Source organism: Eurypyga helias, unplaced genomic scaffold (assembly GCF_000690775.1).
Source record: "Eurypyga helias isolate BGI_N326 unplaced genomic scaffold, ASM69077v1 scaffold7932, whole genome shotgun sequence".
Taxonomy (NCBI): domain Eukaryota; kingdom Metazoa; phylum Chordata; class Aves; order Eurypygiformes; family Eurypygidae; genus Eurypyga; species Eurypyga helias.
The window spans coordinates 25,296-43,779 of record NW_010237869.1 but is presented as its reverse complement, the minus strand read 5'-3'; the positions used below and the strand labels follow the sequence as shown (position 1 = coordinate 43,779).

The following is an 18,484-nucleotide window of genomic DNA, read 5'->3' as shown; positions in this document are numbered from 1 at the left end:
GGGTCTAAAAATATTTAGCAGTATGGAAGATTGGGTTTGAGAATCCAGGAATAATACCCAGATTTAAATTACTAGCATAGATGTAGCCAAAGAGGGCAACATCATAGTCTTTATTCCCACAAACCAGGCTTAAAGCAGCTGGGTATAACCAGCGGGAGCTAATAGCATTGAGAACCTTCATTAGTTGTCAGGAAAACTGAATGTTTGCCAACCATTTCATGGGGATCCACTACAGACTATTAAGACAGACATCCTTACAGCTTGGCTTTCCTTTTCAGCAGAGCTCTTTACTGCTGAAGAGACAGTCAAGCTAGTTGCAAACACCCAACCTGTGTTCCAACAGGAAACACCACAAACACCCTGCTCCCTTCCAAAAACATAATGTTATTTTCTGTTAGATTATAGACTTTACTCACAGATTTTAGTATGGAGTCTCATGAAGTTCAGAAGGCTTGTCATATTAAAAAAGAAATTTTCCATTGCTTATAAAATATTTTCACTCCAGATTAGATCTACTATATCAAGGCAAGACACACAACACTGCAGCCACTAAGCAAACCCCCTTAAAAGCAACCTGAACCACCTCCTGTTGATGCTTGGGGTCTCTGATAGGTAATTGGTGCTCCTTGATTGGTTATTTTCAGCTCCACCCACCAATAAAACATTTGGTCAGGTGTTCTTGCTTCCCTGAGTTTATAGGTTTATGCATGTTTCTGATGTCTGTCTGAGGAGCAGAGCTGTGCTATGGGGCAGTCCAAGGTGATGTTTCTCCCAGCCTATTCTAGAAAGGGCACCTTCACAGAGAAATTATAATTTCCAGTTATTTGTGGGTGTACATCAAACAACCCATCCAACATCTGAGGTTGAACAAATAATTTCTTCTCTCCAGCATACTTTTTTCTTGTTTTTATCTCTCTTTTCTTTTGAAGACAGATTGGGATGTTAGGTGAATTCAGAAATGCGTCAACATTTTTTGTTACAATGTGTGTTCTTCAATTCTTCCAGTTTTCACTGGATTTGAAATTTAGTCTTACTCTAGCTGGTAGCAGTAATGTGCTTTTGTAGATCTATCTTATAAAATACATACAGTTTCAGAGAGAGATAAGTAGAAAGAAAAATACATCAAAATATAGAGCCACTCAGAATGTAGCGAGCACTTCTTTATGGGTTGTTAAATATGTCAAATATATTGTTCTGTCTATAGGAAAATGACCTATAATCTGACAAAAGTAGATCTTCACCCTTCTCCCTCTGCTGCCTTTGAAATCGTTCTGACAATTTAAAAAGAATAGGACACCTTTAAGCAAGGCTATTAAGAATAAGTTCACTTCAAGAGTTTTGAGGAATGGTCCAAAACTTTTTTTTCAGGTTATTCTGGTCCACATCAGTAGAGAAACCATTTTGATACATGATTTTTTTTCAAAATCTTCTGTCTTTTATGCTAAGATCTTTTATCATGATACATGATGTATCTAGATTTAGATTAGATATCAGGAAGAAGTTCTTCCCAGAGAGGATGGTGAAGCACTGGAACAGGTGCTGAACAACCTGGAAGTGTTCAAGGCCAGGCTGGATGAGGCTTTGAGCAACCTGGTCTAGTGGAAGGTGTCCCTGCCCATGGCAGGGGGGTTGGAACTAGATGGTCTTTAAGGTCCCTTCTACCCCAAACCATTCTGTGATTCTATGATTTTCAGAGCAGCCAGTGGATCTACTCATGTAATGACAATTCTAGCCACACTGGTATGTAGGGAGTAACCTGGCTCTTGGCTCAGTCCAAATGCATGTTGTGAGAAAGATATTTAAAATATGGATCCTTTCAGGAATGCTACTCATCTTGCCCAGGACACACCCAGATATTTGGGGAAGGATAAACATGGATAAAATGCTGGATCTTAGAGGGGCATGTCATAGTCTCAACATGGGACCATGTTAGGAGCTGACATTTCTTCAGCTCATTCATCTATGCTTGAAATACACAACACACAAAAGGTCTGATAAAAAACAGAACTGCTTTTCATTTTAAGAAGGAATCTCTATTATCAGAAATGCCTCTAACAGTGATAAAACTGGCTACAAGGCTCACATATCTTTAAGCATTTATTCAATTTCATTTTTAAAATGAAGGTTATAAATCAACCCAAAGACCTTCCTGAAAAATGCTGTTATCCTCCAAGCTATTATGAGCATTTATAGAAGAATGATTCTTTTCTGTGTCAGATGTTATGAAAGACAGTTCATACTTCAAATAATATGATTTATAAGTTGAGATTGTGAAGGTAAATTTAATAAAGCTCGGAGAAGATGCATGAGCCTCAAGAAGCTTTTTAATATAGATCTTCTGGAGTTAAGATACTACCCTTGTTTTATATTAGCTGCTCTGTATTCTTGTGTATGTTTGGGTTACTCATAGATGCCAGCAGAATTACCCACTACAAAATGTTTACTTGATGACAGATTGCTTACGCATCTCATCACTTCTTTGTGCAGTTATCATGCCTAACTAAAGGGTTTTACAATCTTTGTGTTTGTTTCTTGGGTTGCCAACTTTTGTTTTTGACGATGTAAGTCCTCAAAGAAAGATTAATGTTCTTGGTTAGTATTCCCTTTTATTCAAGGAATTATTGAGAACTTTACCACTGTATTAGTTTTATTTTGAAGGTCCAGATGTTTAACTTTTGAAAATCAGCTGTTCTGATCAATTGTCCCACAAACTCGTGGAAAGGATGTCATGAGCAGAATTTCCTTCAAATATGATTTTCAATATGGATTTGGTATTTGACATTTTGAATTTTAAAAGAAATGTTTCATTTCAATTCATGCATAAGAAAAAAAAATTGATGACACAAGAACTTCTTACAAAAAATGATACTTTGAAAAAAAAAAAAAGCAAGCATTTTGATAATAAAATTCCCTATTTTTTTCATCATGTATATCCCTTCCAGACAAAAGAACAGCAGATCACATCTAGGTTACCTACCTAAGCTTAACTCTTGCTTCATGTAACTGGGGACCAGAGGAGGGAGGAATCAAGGGGAAGGGGAAATGCAACCAAAATAAGTACCTAATTTTCCTTTAAAATCAATGGAGGAATGTAGATTTTTCTGAAGACTTTTGGAGTGTCATCTATACTGGTCCAGGCACCTAATTACTTTTCACTGAGATTGCAAGGCAAAAATAAGATAGATACATTTATATCAACAAACCTCTTGGCACTATCATCACGTTTTCTGTAGCAGATGAATAGTCAGCTCACCTGGACAGCAGGAGACGTGAGCTCCAGCGTCCTTTTAGCCTAGGCAGTCAGATCCCTAGCTGTTCACAGACTATGTGATTGTTTAACCACAAGCTCACAAAGTGTGCACGCATACATGGTTTCCTATGCTTCCTAGTCCAAAGTCTGTTTTCAGCTTTTGTCCAATGACAATCTAATATAAAATGCACTCACACCACAATTAAACCTTTTTGGAAAAACTGTGCACCACTAGTCGTCTTAGTCTGAGTCCTGACTTTCTCTGGGAGTGTTAGTGTTCATTAGTTAACAGAGTGTCAATCACTGTCTACTGATGTAGGGGAGGCTGCAGCAGAGCTCTAGATGGCAGATTGGTACTTACCTTCCCAAAATAATTACTTCTGAATATCCTTGGGAAAACAATATTGGGTACCCTGGCTAAGTAGGGATATGCCAATTAAATTTAGTAGACTGATGGGATTTCTCAGTTTTAGTCACCAAAATCTTACCTTAGTCAGGGTTTCTGAAAAGTGATATACACCCTTAGAGAGTGTGATAGCACCTAGAAAGATAGCCTAGTCCAAAACTCACCATTTACATGAGCTGCACCTGTGTTATTTCCCATACACCATGACATAACTATTCCTTATTAAATAAATATTCCAATTTGAGAAATAAGATAGAGTTAGCAGCTCCTGTTACAGCCCATTTGTACATGTACAATGCAATTAATAAAAATGAACAGAAAAAATCTAGCTCAGAAAAATTAAACACAAATCTAGCTGAAATTACTATAGAAGAAATGCAGCTTCAACTGTTTCCTTCTATTAGTATGCCAGGAATTGACTCATAAGAGGAAATCTCATGGATTCCTGCTAATCATCTAATGTAAGTTATACTACAATGTAAATGTATTTGATGCAAATTACTATTGCATCTAAACTGCAAGTAAAAATACATTAAACAGGCTGCTAATTCATCAACAATCAATAAAAATATCATTATTTTAAGAGATTACTGCTGGGAAAACATAAAATATGTTTAAGGAATATTCCATTTGTACTTACAGTGTTCCCTTTCTCATGGTATTAAATAAACAAATAAAATGTTGTTTCAATTACTAAATAAATAAAACATAATTAATACTTTTAAGAGCTTCATACGGCTTAGTGTTAATAGAACAGATGTGACCATTCTTCATGGGTTACCTGTGAGTTTTGTGTTTTGCCCTTGTTGCAGTTTAATAATGGAAATTATTTGAAGGCCATGTGTAAAACCTCGAAATTCAGGCAAAAGTTGAGATAGAACATTCAGAGGGCTGGAACATATTACTGCAGTCTGAAAGTTAGACACTCCAGAAATATATCAGAAGTTATTTTAAATTCATTTGGGATTGTGCAAGGCTAATTATAGAAACATATTAGGGGCCTGGTACAAAGTATGAGTTATTTAGGGTAGGCTAGATTAATTTTGGGGAGGTTTGCGTTCAAGACTTTCCTTTTCTGTGCTAGCCCAGGTTGAAATATCGGTTCTCCAGTAGTTCAGCAGCTTACTCTGGAGTCAGGGCTTTGAGTTATTAGACATCGGAATGTGTAATGTTTGAGGTGAACATTTCAGGTGAAAATACTATGTGCCAATGGAATTATTTTTGTGTAATTTTCTACAGTTCTAATTGTGTATGTCCAAGTCTCTGAATCTCAGTAGAGTCTGATATATCTGGGGCTTGGCCACAAAGTTGCCCATCTTTAACAGGAAGGATGTAGGTCCCTAGAGCCAGATCTACTCTGACTTAGCCACTCTGGATATTGTAGTATATGAAATGTGCTGGGGAGCCCTTCCCAGCATTCAGGCCAGCTGGCAGGGAGCAGCTCGTGCCTCTGCTAGGAAGACCTTGCTGCTGACAGGTGTTGCCCACACTCCATTGACCTGTGGGACACTGTCACTCTGGAATTACCCCAGGGGGTGTGTGGGAAGGGGCTGGCTCACATGGGACAGACGTGTGTGTGTGTCAAGGGCCAGTCCAGCTGCATCAGGCAGCATTTGGGAATGCCCTTGGATGCTGTGTCACCTACTAGCTTAGCCGTATCTTTATATGGTCACGTTTTGGCCCTAAGGAGAACAAAGATATGTTGTCTGCATAGGCATTTCATGCTGCACAATACTGAGATGCCAAGGCAGCAGGGGCTGAATGGCTGCACAAGCAAATTGCCTATCTTCGCAGGACTATCCCTGAGCCTGGACACTGAATTTAGATCTGGATGTAAGTCTTCAGGCTATTCCACATTTATCTGACTCATACCACAGACCTGAAAACTTACCTTGGTGACAGGGAGACAGGACTGTTGGCTGCTGAGCTGGGTCACAAGCTTTAATGCAAGTGATAAATTTCAGGCCCCATCCATGGGAGATGACCTGTCATTTGTTACATGTTCTGATGTGTGAGCATGTCCCCTCTCAGACTTCCCTTCAGGGAAAAATCTTGTCATTCTCCCTAATAAGCATTCTACATAGAGTGTCCAACTATAAACATTGCTAGAGACAGACAATATAGAGCATTGTTAGTGCACTGTAGCAACTTTTTGCCTGAGGATGTTTTGTTAATTCTCGAGTACTACATTTCTCATACACACATAGAGTATAATATGAGTCTTGAGATCTTGTGACAGTATCTCAGAAGCATGAGAAGTCTATATTAATTATTTACAATAAAAGTCATCATCACATCCAACACATTTTAATGTATTGCTTATTTCACTTTTAATATTTGGCATGTAAAAAGAAAGCAAGAAAGAACATTTATTATCTGGTTATAATTCAGTAACTGGAATCTATTATACTTTTTTGTTTCATGATAAATATTTGATCGTTAGTCCTTCAGCATTGTTGATGTTTACTAAAGTATCTTGTAGATCACGTTAACCCATGACTGTTTCTACAGTGTCTAGTTACGCAGTGGAAATCTTTGCTGCTGCTTGTTAAAGAACAAAAATTTTGCGAGTTCAAAAGAGAGATTAGACAAATGCATGAAAGAAAAATCCTCAGGCTTTTAAGCATAGAAATATCACATCTTTGGTGAAGAAATCCCCAGAATACAGGTTGCTGTAACCTTGGAAAATACACTGGGAAAGTTTTGTATTACAGTCACAATATTTGTATATTCTTCTTTAAGCCTCCAACAGGGTATTAGGTTAGCTCAAGTATGATCATTCATGTCAAGTGGAGAGCACTTGAGACATATACATATGATTAGGTCCTTTTTGAATTAATTTTGGGATCAAATCCTTTGCTGGAATAAGTGGGTACAATTACACTAAAGCTGTGTTAACTCAAGGCAGAAAATAATTTGGCTTTCCGTTCATGAAAGGTGCGAAGCTGGAAACAAGAAATTTTTTACCTAAACAGGGAAAAACAAGTCAAAGGCATGGGCAAAAGCCTGTAGGTCAGGCATTGACCTCTAGTAAGACAGCTAGAACTCACAAAACAGGTCTGTTTGCAGTGTGACCACCTGCAGCCTATCAAGCCAATCATGAACTGAATAATTTTCATATCATAATAGTTTATGTCCCGTTTTTCAGGGGAGGAAAAGTCTGCATCCCATTACTGGGAGGAAAGGTCTGCATCCCATTACTACTATCACTACATAAAAGCCAGCAAATATTTTAAGTTAGCAGTGTTGTTGAAGTTAGTCATTACTTGACCAGCATTTTCTCACAGTCATATGTGACCAAGGCGTTCAGTGGCTAGCAGAGGGAAGACAAGAGAAATTCCAGGTGACAGAAAGATGCTTTTCTGTCTTTATACATCAGCTATTTTTTAAGAGTAATTGAGGTTTGAGTTTTCTCCGAGTCAACTAAAAAAAATTTAATTGAATGGCTGGGTTTTATATTCCACAGCCTTATAACAGATGTTTAGTTAAGGTATTGTCAGAAAGAAATTACAAAACTGGAAAGAGCAACACATTTCCACACTCTGTTGTAACAATCCGGAGAAAAACCAAACCAGAAATGAAAAGGTGCATGTGATGTTTAAATACCCCAATGCAAAAGACCACTTTTAAATATTAATGAAAAATAAAACTCTCCACTAAACCTAAACACGTTAAAAAAAGAGGTCACCAAAATATTCTCATATTTTTCAGTTTTCCAGCCTTCCATAGCCTGAACTGATTCAGCAATAAGGAGAAAACAAGAGATCCTTGATAGAATTTTAAAGATTTGCTTACCATAGATTGACTAGGAAGGGATGCTCCAGGCCTTGCATTATCTGTAGCTCCCGAAAAACATTTCGCACTTCGTCTCTCTCAATGCACTTCTGTTTGTTCATGTATTTCATGGCATACATTTTCTTGGTGTCTCTCTTCTGTACAATACACACCTAATTGACAGAAGAGTAAAAGGAAAAGTTTGACACCTACAGAAAGAAAAGTCAGTTGTGACTTTGAAAAAAATTGAGCCTTTCATGACATTTCAATAATCCAGATCTGGATAGGAAACTAGGAACACCTTCAGAAAGTCCACACCACAGCTAAGCAGGAAGCTTTGTAATAGACTGTAATTAATAAATTAACAACAGAAAACCCCACTTGTACACAAGAAGAAGTGGGGACCCAGAAAAATGGCATAACTTTCAGAAGTTGCACAGTAAAGCTGGGAGGAATATACTCCAACTGCTTGAATCACAGGCTGTTTCATTGGTCACAGAAATTACTGCCTCCTGCCTAGGAAAATGCACAATCATTGTCTTTATTCCTGGAATTCAATACACATCTCTTGATTATTGCATCATAAACATAGCCTATGTTCACAAGGCTCAATATTTCATCTAAATATCAGAATTATGCTGCCTTAATTATTGTTGAAAATAAAAAAGAATTTTCGTACAGAGATTCATCATAATATTTTGGAAGTCGCAAGAGACTATTACAATGATTTAATCTCTGGCTGTAAATTTCTTAGCTATAACTTTGCTTTCTTGTTTTGACAAAAGTAAAATAATTTTTTTAATGCAGGAAGAAAATTACTCAAAAGAGCTTCCATTGAAGGCCTGGATTGTTTTTTGTCATGGTAGTTTACATTGTGAATGAAGCTGGAGAGTGTCACCAGCAACACATCTAAAAACCATCATTTTAAATATGATTTCTGGCAACACAGAAATATAAGGTTGTTCTGTGTCTCATCCTCAAAGGTGGGGGATGAGACACAGCCCTACATACAGACATAGAGTGAAACTATATCCTCAACAGATTTTTTCTCTGAAGGGTTTTTCCTCTTAATTAATCAGGACTTTTTAAGTGATGCCCCTAGTGTGCCCTCACAGCCAAGAGAATATTAGTTGAAAATATTATTTTGGTGCATCATTTATATCACTAATAAAACAATAGATTCCAATCAGAATTTTTCATCATCAAGACATAGACAGACTATGTACTACAAGCATCCAGTTTAGATATCACAACTCTACAGTGTCTAAATTCAAGGGCATTCTGGATTTACTTATTTATTTTTATGTATATCTCTGTACATAGACACATGCACACATATGTACTCCCATATTATACACACATGAAATTATAGTATACACACATGGAGTTAGTGCTCAGAGATCAGATTGCAACATGGACCCAGCCCAAAACATACTCTTTGGTTTTGAGGTGTATTTTAAGGAACTTGTGAGCTCAAAATTCAGAAATGGTCTGGAGAAACTAAGACAACTTCCCCTAGCCAAAACCTCTGACTTTAACAAGGTGTCATCTGGATTGTGGACCTGGTGATGAACCACCAGTGCCAGGGTGAGGACCCTTAGAGAGAACTGCTGTATGGTCACATATATCTTAAACATAGAGGAAAAGCTCCAGGAGTGCATCATCAGCGTATTTCACTTCTCCTAACTTTTTCCAGTCCCTCCAAGAGGAACTGGGCCAGTGAAACTAAACCACATTTATTTTTCTGCAACTCTATTTCCATGAAGCGTGTTCTTGGGCTCAAATCTGCTCCAAAGAGAGGAGTTAATAGAGTCCTTTTAACCTATAATTGTAAGTTGTGATTAAGCAGAGTTTCTAATTACCTTTCCTGATATCAGGTGTTCTGCTAATTAAGTAAAACATGGATGGTAATGTTTTGTCTTGAGCCCATCAATGTTGCACAATAACGAGTAACAAAGCTTTGCTTCCTTTTCTTCCTTAGGGTGTTATGGAAAGTGTGAATGTTGGTGATGCCCTCAAGATAACTAAAAGTTCAGAGTGATATGAAAAGAACACAGGCTGTAGAACAATGGGGAATTGGGGTTGGCCTTTTAGGTGAAGAAGAGGTAGCAGGTGGTGTTGAACTGAAATGGAGGGATGGAAGTTCAAACTTTCAAAGGTTTTTAAAAAGTATAAGCAGAATTTACAGGGGCAATTCTTGACTGACATCCTGTCTGAGATTATGTGGACACTCCAATTCAGTGAATCACATTATGAAGTACAATGTTTATGGACTTTGGCTTAGAACCTAAGTCCAGAATTTCAATGACTTACATGGATTTGCAGCATAATTTTAATATGAAACGTGGCCAAGACTGAGGTGCTTGCAGAAGTCTCCTATTCCATTACATAAAAAGCCTCCCCACTGAACAGTTGATCAGTGAGACTGCTGAGAAAATGGCGTTTTACTCAGCTGAGTTACAGTTTTGACCAATGCAGCAAACAAGATCATATACAGCCCCTAATTATAGTGTAAACAGGTTTTGAAACACGGCTGTGACTCCAGAAGTCACTCAGTTCTCTTACCTGCCAGCAGAGAGAAGGCTGTTCAGCACAGTTGAAAAAGACCTTCTGTTGTTAGTAGAAGCTTGCTTAGCATACAGCTTTAAAGCAGAATGATAGTAAACATTTTCTGGTAATATGTACCTACACACATCTTTTAACATGCTTTCAAAATCAACAGGATATTAATGAATATACTAAAGCTACTCCCTACTAAAAATGAGGAATCACAAACTGCATCCACATTGATGGTATTGTGAAAAACGCCTGGCATTGCGATGACAGGACTGGACTGTAACGGAGGTGCTCCCTGGCATTTCTACCTGCTGACGGTCAGGTCTTCTGAGCAGGATGTCAACGGGCTGAAACTTTTCCACTACTGCAGGAAATAAAGGAAAAGCCCTCAAGCTCTCTTCCCGTGTGCAGTCCTAATGGAAAATGTTTAAATTGGGATTTTTTTGTTTGTGGTTTAAATTTTTTCTAAAGGAGTAATTTTAAAATAGGGACAAACAGGTGCTCTGGCACCTCAACAAACAAAATCTGTGATGACTCATTTTTGTGGAAGTCTGTGCAGAATTGCCTTATTTACACATATCTGTATGGAAGCCTGTCACGCTTGCATTACTAAAACATCCTCTTTCAATTTTTCTGTGAATATCATTTACCAAAGCCCAGACAGTGCCCTGCTCAAACTGATATCACTGCTTCAGCGATCTCTACAGATGCTTCAAACCAAATGTGTCACAAACCCAGCTATACAGCTTTACATTCAGCAGACAGGGACAGCCACATCCATCCGCACCCAAGATGTGGACAGAAATAGGTTCAGGGACCATCACTAGAGGGACAGCTTCTCTTTTAAAGTCTTCCTAAAGAGACCATAGATGACTAGCTTTGATGTAGGCATCTGTGTTTTACATGTTTAAAGGTAAGCAATATATGTCCCCATTATTTTTCTTTGGAGTTATATGGTGCTTATTTTTAAGAGCATCTTATGAAAAAATTCCCTTTCCAAGGAGGGGTTTTCTACATGTCTTCGCTGTTACCACAGGTGGGTATCTTGTTTATATCTGGGAGAAGGTAACAATGAATTGCCTTCAAAATTATCAGGTTAAAAGAAATCTGCCTGGGCTGGGACTTTGAGACACTTTCCTCCAGAACCAGGGGACGGAATCCAATAGATTATGACTGCAGGGCTAAACTTAATTTTTCAGAAGCAACATATGCTTCTCACTTAGAAGGAAACCTCTGAATTCACATGCAAAAAATAGAGCACCTACAGATCGAGTTTGATCTGCAGATTGATAGGTCACAGAAACACCAAGACTGCTATGGGTGACAAAGTACCCTATGGGCTATTGCAGACATCCGTTAAGTGAAGCAAGAGAGTTATGCTGAGTAAAACCAGGGCAGAATTTTCCAACAGTTTGCTGCAGAAAGCTGCATAATGCTGTGTAGGCTGAGAAGCCTTAGGTAGATTCAGAGAAGCTCTTCCCAAAGCAAAAGATGGATGGACTGAAAAATTTGACTTACTGCAAAACACTGATTTCCCTTGTGTCCCACTAACTCCAAAAGACGTCTAGCTGCCATGTGCTTGGCCCAAAGAGAACAGCAGGGAGCGGGACCATTTAGTCTCAGCAAAGCCATTTTGGTCTGAGTTTGGTACATAAGTACTTAGATTTCTCCAACCACCACAAGATACAGTTTTATGACAGGTCATAAAAAAGGAGAGATGCAAAACTGCAGCCAGAGAAAGCTCCTCTGTGCAAGGTCCCTGACAGTGGAGGTCTGGCAGTTGGAGTGCACACCTCAGCCTTGCTCCTGCATCATAATCTTATGTATGAAGTATGTCAGGTCAGTAGATCAGAAAGGGCACCTATAGCTGCCGTAAGTAATCACAGGTCAGGACAGGGTCTGTGACACTGCATGGGCAGAAGACACTTACTGAGACGCAGGGGACTACAAGTCAGAAATCAGCTATATGTTTCACACTTGGTGCAGGAATTGACAGATTTGCTACGAAGCATGTACCTGAAATACTGCAACCTTGTCTGTTCTTACCCACATACTCTGAAAAATTGATGCTCATAGCCTCAGCCAACAAGTAGAGTTGGAAAGATTTACACAAAGAGGCTGGATAATGGATGTCATAAGTTTGACTTTATATTGACAGGGAATTTCCTTGAAATATGGGGATTGTTTCCCAGATTCCCCTGAGCAAACTACAACAGCTGGAGTAGGGATGAAGCATCTGCTTAGCCTCCTTTCCTATTAACTCAAGCTAAAAAACCAGGTGTTTATACTCTCAAACAATATTAATATTCTGCAGTTGTTCTTTATATTGCTTTTAAGATAGCAGCATATTTTTCCTGAAATACTTTGCATATTATTTTGTAAAGTACCCTTGATCAGTGCAGACATGATTCTGGGCTCCCATCTGTTTTACACCAGCGTAATTTAAATTACTTCGGCAGAGGAAGTCACTGTTTTATACAACCAAATTAATCAGAACCAAGTCCTGTGTCTCAGCATCTTAGACAAATAGGAGAAAGAGTTTGTACATTTATATTGTAATTTGGATTTAATTTAAGGAGGTCAGATTGTTCAATGTACCTGCTCCCATGAACAAAGAATTGGAAGAAAATTGGTACTATGATGTTCCTAGAAACTAGTTGTTTCACATGAATACAAATTATTTTGTGGCAGTAAGCCTGCAATTGTATGATTACTGTTGCAGTAAAGTACAGTTATAATCCTAATCAATAATGTACTTTTATTGGAAAAATCTTCAAAAGTATCATTTTTTGCAATTTTTAAAAATTAAATTGATGGCTCTATGTATAGTAAAACGGAAAAATTGCGCCAGATTAAACATGAGAGAGCATTTTTAAGATACCACATGGCACAAATAAATAATTAGACCAGTATTCAGCATTTTTGGTTTGAGTATTTTTAAGTGTCTACTTCTGAACTGACTTAGAAGGGAAATATTTAATATATGAATAAAAGCTATTTGGACAAAATTTCTGACCTGGCTCACTTCAAATGTATTTGGAATGGTAATAGCTGGAAGATGCCAAGCACAGCTAGCTTAATGGTCTTCATATATATATATATATATGTCAAAAAATTATGTTTCCTGTTACATCTGAGAATAAAGCATAAGCAAAGCAAGGTGGCTGACCTAAGACAGCAATGCTACCTTTGGAGGAGTGCCACATACATGACTTGGGTACCACTATCAACCTTGCAGCAGCTCACAGGTCTGTACCAGTGTCTGTATGTGCAGATATACACACTGGGTATGTATACACGTGCCTAGGAGGATGGACAAGTATTCAGTGAGGGGTCACCCATCAGTCTGTCATAGCTGGCACATCACTTGGCTTGAACAAAAGAACTGTTGACTTCCACAGCAGCTGTGGCTGCAATGGTCCTACACAGGCTCAGAGCTCACCTTCTTCATCTGTGTTTTCCCAGGGTGCAGCCTGAGCTCTGAAAAGATACTCTTCCAAGCAGAGAGAAGCAAACCCGGTTGTTTCCAGACACAGGAGCATGCTCCTTGTTTCTCCTCTCTCCACGCCCATTTCCTACACTCCTCACAACTGCTGTGATATATCTTCACTTTTTCTGGGGAAGATGCTACAAGACTGCACCTGCTCTTAGCATGTCCCTCAGAATCAGCGTGTACTGAGGCAGTTGCTTAATGCAGGTGGCCACTTCTCAGAAAAGACAAGCTCTTGAGATACAAAGCATTTGATATCAAATGGTCTAGGAATTCCTGTAACAGCAAATGTTGCTACTCTGAATTGAAAACGCCAGAGGAAAAGGCAGGGAACTGCTTTCTGAAGCCAGCTGGGAGGGACGGAGCATAGCTGCAGAAGCACTCGGCCCCAGTGGAAGAGGTGAGGTGCTGAGGATGACCTTGGGCTCTGTGCACAAGAACGAGCTGAGCTGCGTGGCTTCTCTGCCATACCAGATATCTCCTGCAGCAATATCCTGTAGAGGCCTAAGGTTGCTGTAGCAACCACAGTAATTTAAGAAATACTGAGAGAGAGCGAGCACGATTGTACCAACAGCAATAAAATAAAAAAGTAGAGCATGTCTTAAAACATCCTACTGCTCTCAGAAAACTGAAAAAGGCCACAGAGCAGCCATAAAGGAAGAAGGCAGTTTAAGGTAGGTGCAATACTGAACATGGTGTTATATGTTGCAGGATGCTAGTGCACAATAGACCCCAAACAGCAAATAGGGAGTCAAGAGAGATTAAAGGTCTTGCATCATTTGCTGACGTTTTCTGCTGCCAGGTACTTCCAGAAGGACAGCAATAGAAAAAGTTGGCAACAACAAGGCTTCTAAATGAATGATAAAGGCAAGACTGACTCACAGAGAAAGACACTTGAAATGGTGACTGATTTACTATGTTGTGCTTTTGGCTGTGGTACAATAGGTAATTTTAAAATGGTTTTCTTTCTTTCCCTGTGTGTGGAAGGAAAAACAAGGTGATTGGTCAGAAGCTTGCATTCATTTGGGAAAAATAAACCTGTTATGACAAGGACTCTTCTGCTGCATTGACAGTTGCAAAATAAGGATTTAAGTTTAGAGGAGATATAAGCTTGAGTCCTTTCTTGCATTAAACGTGTTAGCTCATAGTTGTGAAACCCTGGACTCGCTCATACATGTCACCAAAGCAGGTTAACAAGAACAGTGCAGCTACATGAACCTCTAAGAAAATTAAATGTTTCTAGAAGCATCACAGAAACATTCACCAGTTTCCTGAATGCCATGGAGGGGTATATGAAACGCCGACCAACAAGCCTTCAAAAAGCATGTAAGCTTGTTCTATTTTCCTGCATTATGTGGAATGGTGTTTCTGCCCTTTAAAAGGGGAGAAACAGTAGAGGTGTGGATGGGGAAGCTCTGAAGAAAGAATGGTACAGGCAGATCTTGTGATGGCCAGCGTGATTTGGAGGCGTCTTTAACCACTTATCCTAGAATTAACTTACACTCCTGGACCTCTACTTATTTTGACATGATATTCCATCAGTGTACTGTGATAACAAACAATCATAGTTCTCCAGCCATCCTGATTTTTAAGGGATTCTTGAATATGATTTTGCCCTAGCAACATATTTTCCTATTGACCTCAAAGAGGGTTTCTCTTGGAAACTACTGAACTTAATAAGGATCATGTCATAAAGGACCATGCTGTTCTTCAAGAAGTATTTCAGGCCGCTGTAAAATAAAAGTCATTTTTCTACATGGAAGGTCAAGAGCCAGCAAAATCCTGTGTATGTCCTTAATGCATACTTACAGAAGTTATGCATACATATGCACTCACATGCTATATACTCAAGAATTATTCAAATCAAGATCTAGGTATCTATTGCTTGATCAGTTACTGAAGTTATATTTCACCTTCAAATGTATTCCTGCAAGCAACGGTTTCTAATATTTTTATGATATGATTTTCTCTGACTACATGGCCTTGTATTTACCCATATTAAAATTTAAAACCTTGTTATAGTCTTTATTATAGGAAAGAAAGGTCTCCTATTCATGTGTAAACAAATCATTAATCTTCTCTGTTTCAGCAAAAGCCTGTTGAATTGAACAAACATTTACTCAATGATCATAATTACAGTGTATGTCTGTTTATACAGCCCCAAGTGTATTGAATCTATGTAAAGTGCCTTTAAAATACTGCAGTTATTTTAAAGATATGATTAAGTCCAGAGATTTAAGAATAAGACCAACCTAGTGAACTATTGAAAAAAGTAGTCTTCTCTTAGTCTTTTGTTGGTTTTTGTTCTGGGAACTGATTTCTAAATTCTGCTGGCCCACATTGAGGAGACTTAGTTATTATAATAATTTTTACTCAATTAATTTTAGTTCTTATGTTGTAATAGAAATAATTTCATGAATAGTCAGAATCAGTTTGTACTGATGATCAGATGTCTTCAAGAAGCAAAAGGCTGCAAAACCTATGTTTCTTTGTCCTAGTCTAATCAAGTCACACCAGAAATACACAAAGGAATTCTCTATTAGAGTTTGAACTGCTAAAAATAAATTGATTCTTACCTTCCCAAAACTCCCTTTCCCAATAGCCCGCAATATCTGAAAGTGGTCAAAGTTAACTGCAAAATAAAGGAGAGAAGAAAAGGAAAATAGTTTGTAAGTCAGAATAGGGCTAAGCCAGAATCAGAAATCAGATAAGAAAAATAATGACAGTGTTTCCAAGTAATGCCATTTTACCATGTGGTGTTTATTTTTTCTCTTAAAACAGCAAACATATTTAGTATCTAGCAAAGACAAGATTTGCTTTTAAATATGCTCCATTAATTTTACTCATCAACGCATCTTGGTCCAATGCCTCCAGTGCCCCACATCTTCAAAAAGGAACATACCTCTGTCCTAACCAAGTAACAAAACAGTAAATTAGCATTATGCAGCCGTTAGCAAAAACTGCTCAGCACTTTCCAGAAATATTAAGATCTATTAAAAGGGTACTGAATAATTCAGGTAAATAACACTGCTTACAGACACACAGTAATATAAGGATAGTATTGTTACAGCAATCACTCTGCAGGTTAATTCCTGTATTCGGTTACAGCAATGGAAGCTTGTCCCATGATGGGCTAGCAGGATCAGCCCCTCCAAACTCTGCCACCTGAATACAGCACATAATGCTAATATTGTAGAACTAATTCATAGATGTAGTGTAAGTTTATTTTGAGGAGATTTCATTTTAGCTTGGCAGTAGAATGGATTTACTCCTGCTTCATAAAAATCTGACAGCACAGTCTGCTCTAGACACTGAACTGGTTTGCTGTGAAGGTGAGTGAGAAATTTCATTTCTCAGAAATGTCATGATTGTTGATGTTGCATGAGACTGAACAAAGCATGAGATTCAAATCTCTGGTTCATTGGTAGGTCTGGTGATTTAAAAGAAAAATCCAACAACATCATGAACAAAATTGATACAGAGCCACTGAAACAAAAACATGACAATGTGTGATACAGTTTTTACAGTCACTTGTCAGAAAATAATCACACTTAAAGCTAAGTTCAGTGAACCAGGGCTGATAAAGTTCAGTGCAACTTAAGGGGATTTTTTTGTACATTGAAGTTTTCTTATGTCCCTGGTTTTGGTCACGTACCTCCATCACCGTACCCGTCATTGGCTTAACAGGAATTGGCAAAATTATGGAGACAGACTGTCACTGGAAAAATGTGGTAATGTGGACATATGCAAAAAAATGTGATTCAACTCATGATGAAGAAAATCTTATAAAACTAATACTTTAAATATCTGTCAAAAAAATTTAAACAGCTCAAGCTAAGCACTGAGTTGGAAGTTGCAAGTTTGATATATATCAAGCCACTGAAAGGGACTAAAGTCTTATTTTCCCTGTTCCAGTAATATCTCATTCACACTATTAATGCCATTTATAATATATTTAAGCATTTGTTTATTTATGCTTGCTTACATTGTCTTCAAGGAAACATGGTTGCTCCTTTCATTAGTGCAGCTATAGCAACCATCTTCCTGGCAATTGCTGCAGACCAAATCAAATCCAGAGCTGAAAGCAGCAGACTCTAGTCTTCAGTAAAGAATGGTGATTCTGAATACAGCAGTTTCAGAACTCTGATACTAAAATGAAAATGCGTAACCTTGCAAAGGATATATAAGCTGCTTGGAAATTAGAAAACAAATTTTTGGCTGAATCACATAAGAGTTCGGGTTACCCAGATGTTTGAGAAGTAAGATTGTCCAACAGAGATCTGCAGCTGGTGTCTCTGCCCTCAGATTTTTACCAGTGGGGTACTGTCTAGGAGCTCCTGAGGGTCAATACTGGTGTGATGGACAAGACGGTCAGTTTAGCAAAACCACCTTCCACGCAGAGTTACGTCAAATTAAATCTTGTTTCCACAGGTCATCCCTCTCAAGATCATGCCCCTGAATGGAGGATTTCAGAGCTGGGATCTTTAAGTTGATCCTTAAGGTTAAGTAAGAATTCAATATCACATTACCACAATATTACAAGGTTCAAAACTATGAGTGAATCTCATTCATTTCTTTGATAGGCAAAATTCAATATTTTTTCCCTCCAGAATGTTGTTGTTGCTGTGTCACTCCCCTGCTTTCAAACTTTCTGATGTTTCTTGTTTCTTTTACCAATTTTTAACAAATATTTTCCTTGAAGAAAGCCTAGATTGAGTTTGTTCTTTACCTTGCAGTCATTCAACTGAGGCATGAGGAATTCCCCAAAACAACTGGAAAATTGTTTCAACACAGTCTGCAATTATCCAGATTTAGATCAAGCCACATTTCAGTAGGACTTGACTATGTTATTGCCCTGAAGTCTGTCTGCTTCTGAAAGACATCAGTTTGATGAATTATTTTGGTTTTGTAAAACTAAAATTAAGCATTTCTTTTTAGCTATGAGAAGGCCATTTTTATTGCTCATATATAATTTCGATTTTATTTCTCTGTACTTCCTTCTTTGGTG

At 38.1% G+C, this 18,484-nt stretch overlaps 1 protein-coding gene across 1 annotated transcript in view; it reads right to left on the bottom strand.

Annotated features, from left to right (window-relative positions):
* STK32B (serine/threonine kinase 32B) overlaps positions 1–17,152 on the bottom strand; it is a 113,193-nt gene extending 96,041 nt beyond the window's left edge. The window contains exons 1-3 of the mRNA XM_010147634.1: positions 17,146–17,152; positions 16,053–16,108; positions 7,452–7,603 (exon numbers count right to left, since the gene is read on the bottom strand). Of these exons, the coding sequence (XP_010145936.1) occupies positions 7,452–7,603; positions 16,053–16,108; positions 17,146–17,152 (215 nt within the window). The remainder of the gene's footprint in view (positions 1–7,451; positions 7,604–16,052; positions 16,109–17,145) is intronic.
* Between the last annotated feature and the right edge of the window lie 1,332 nt (positions 17,153–18,484).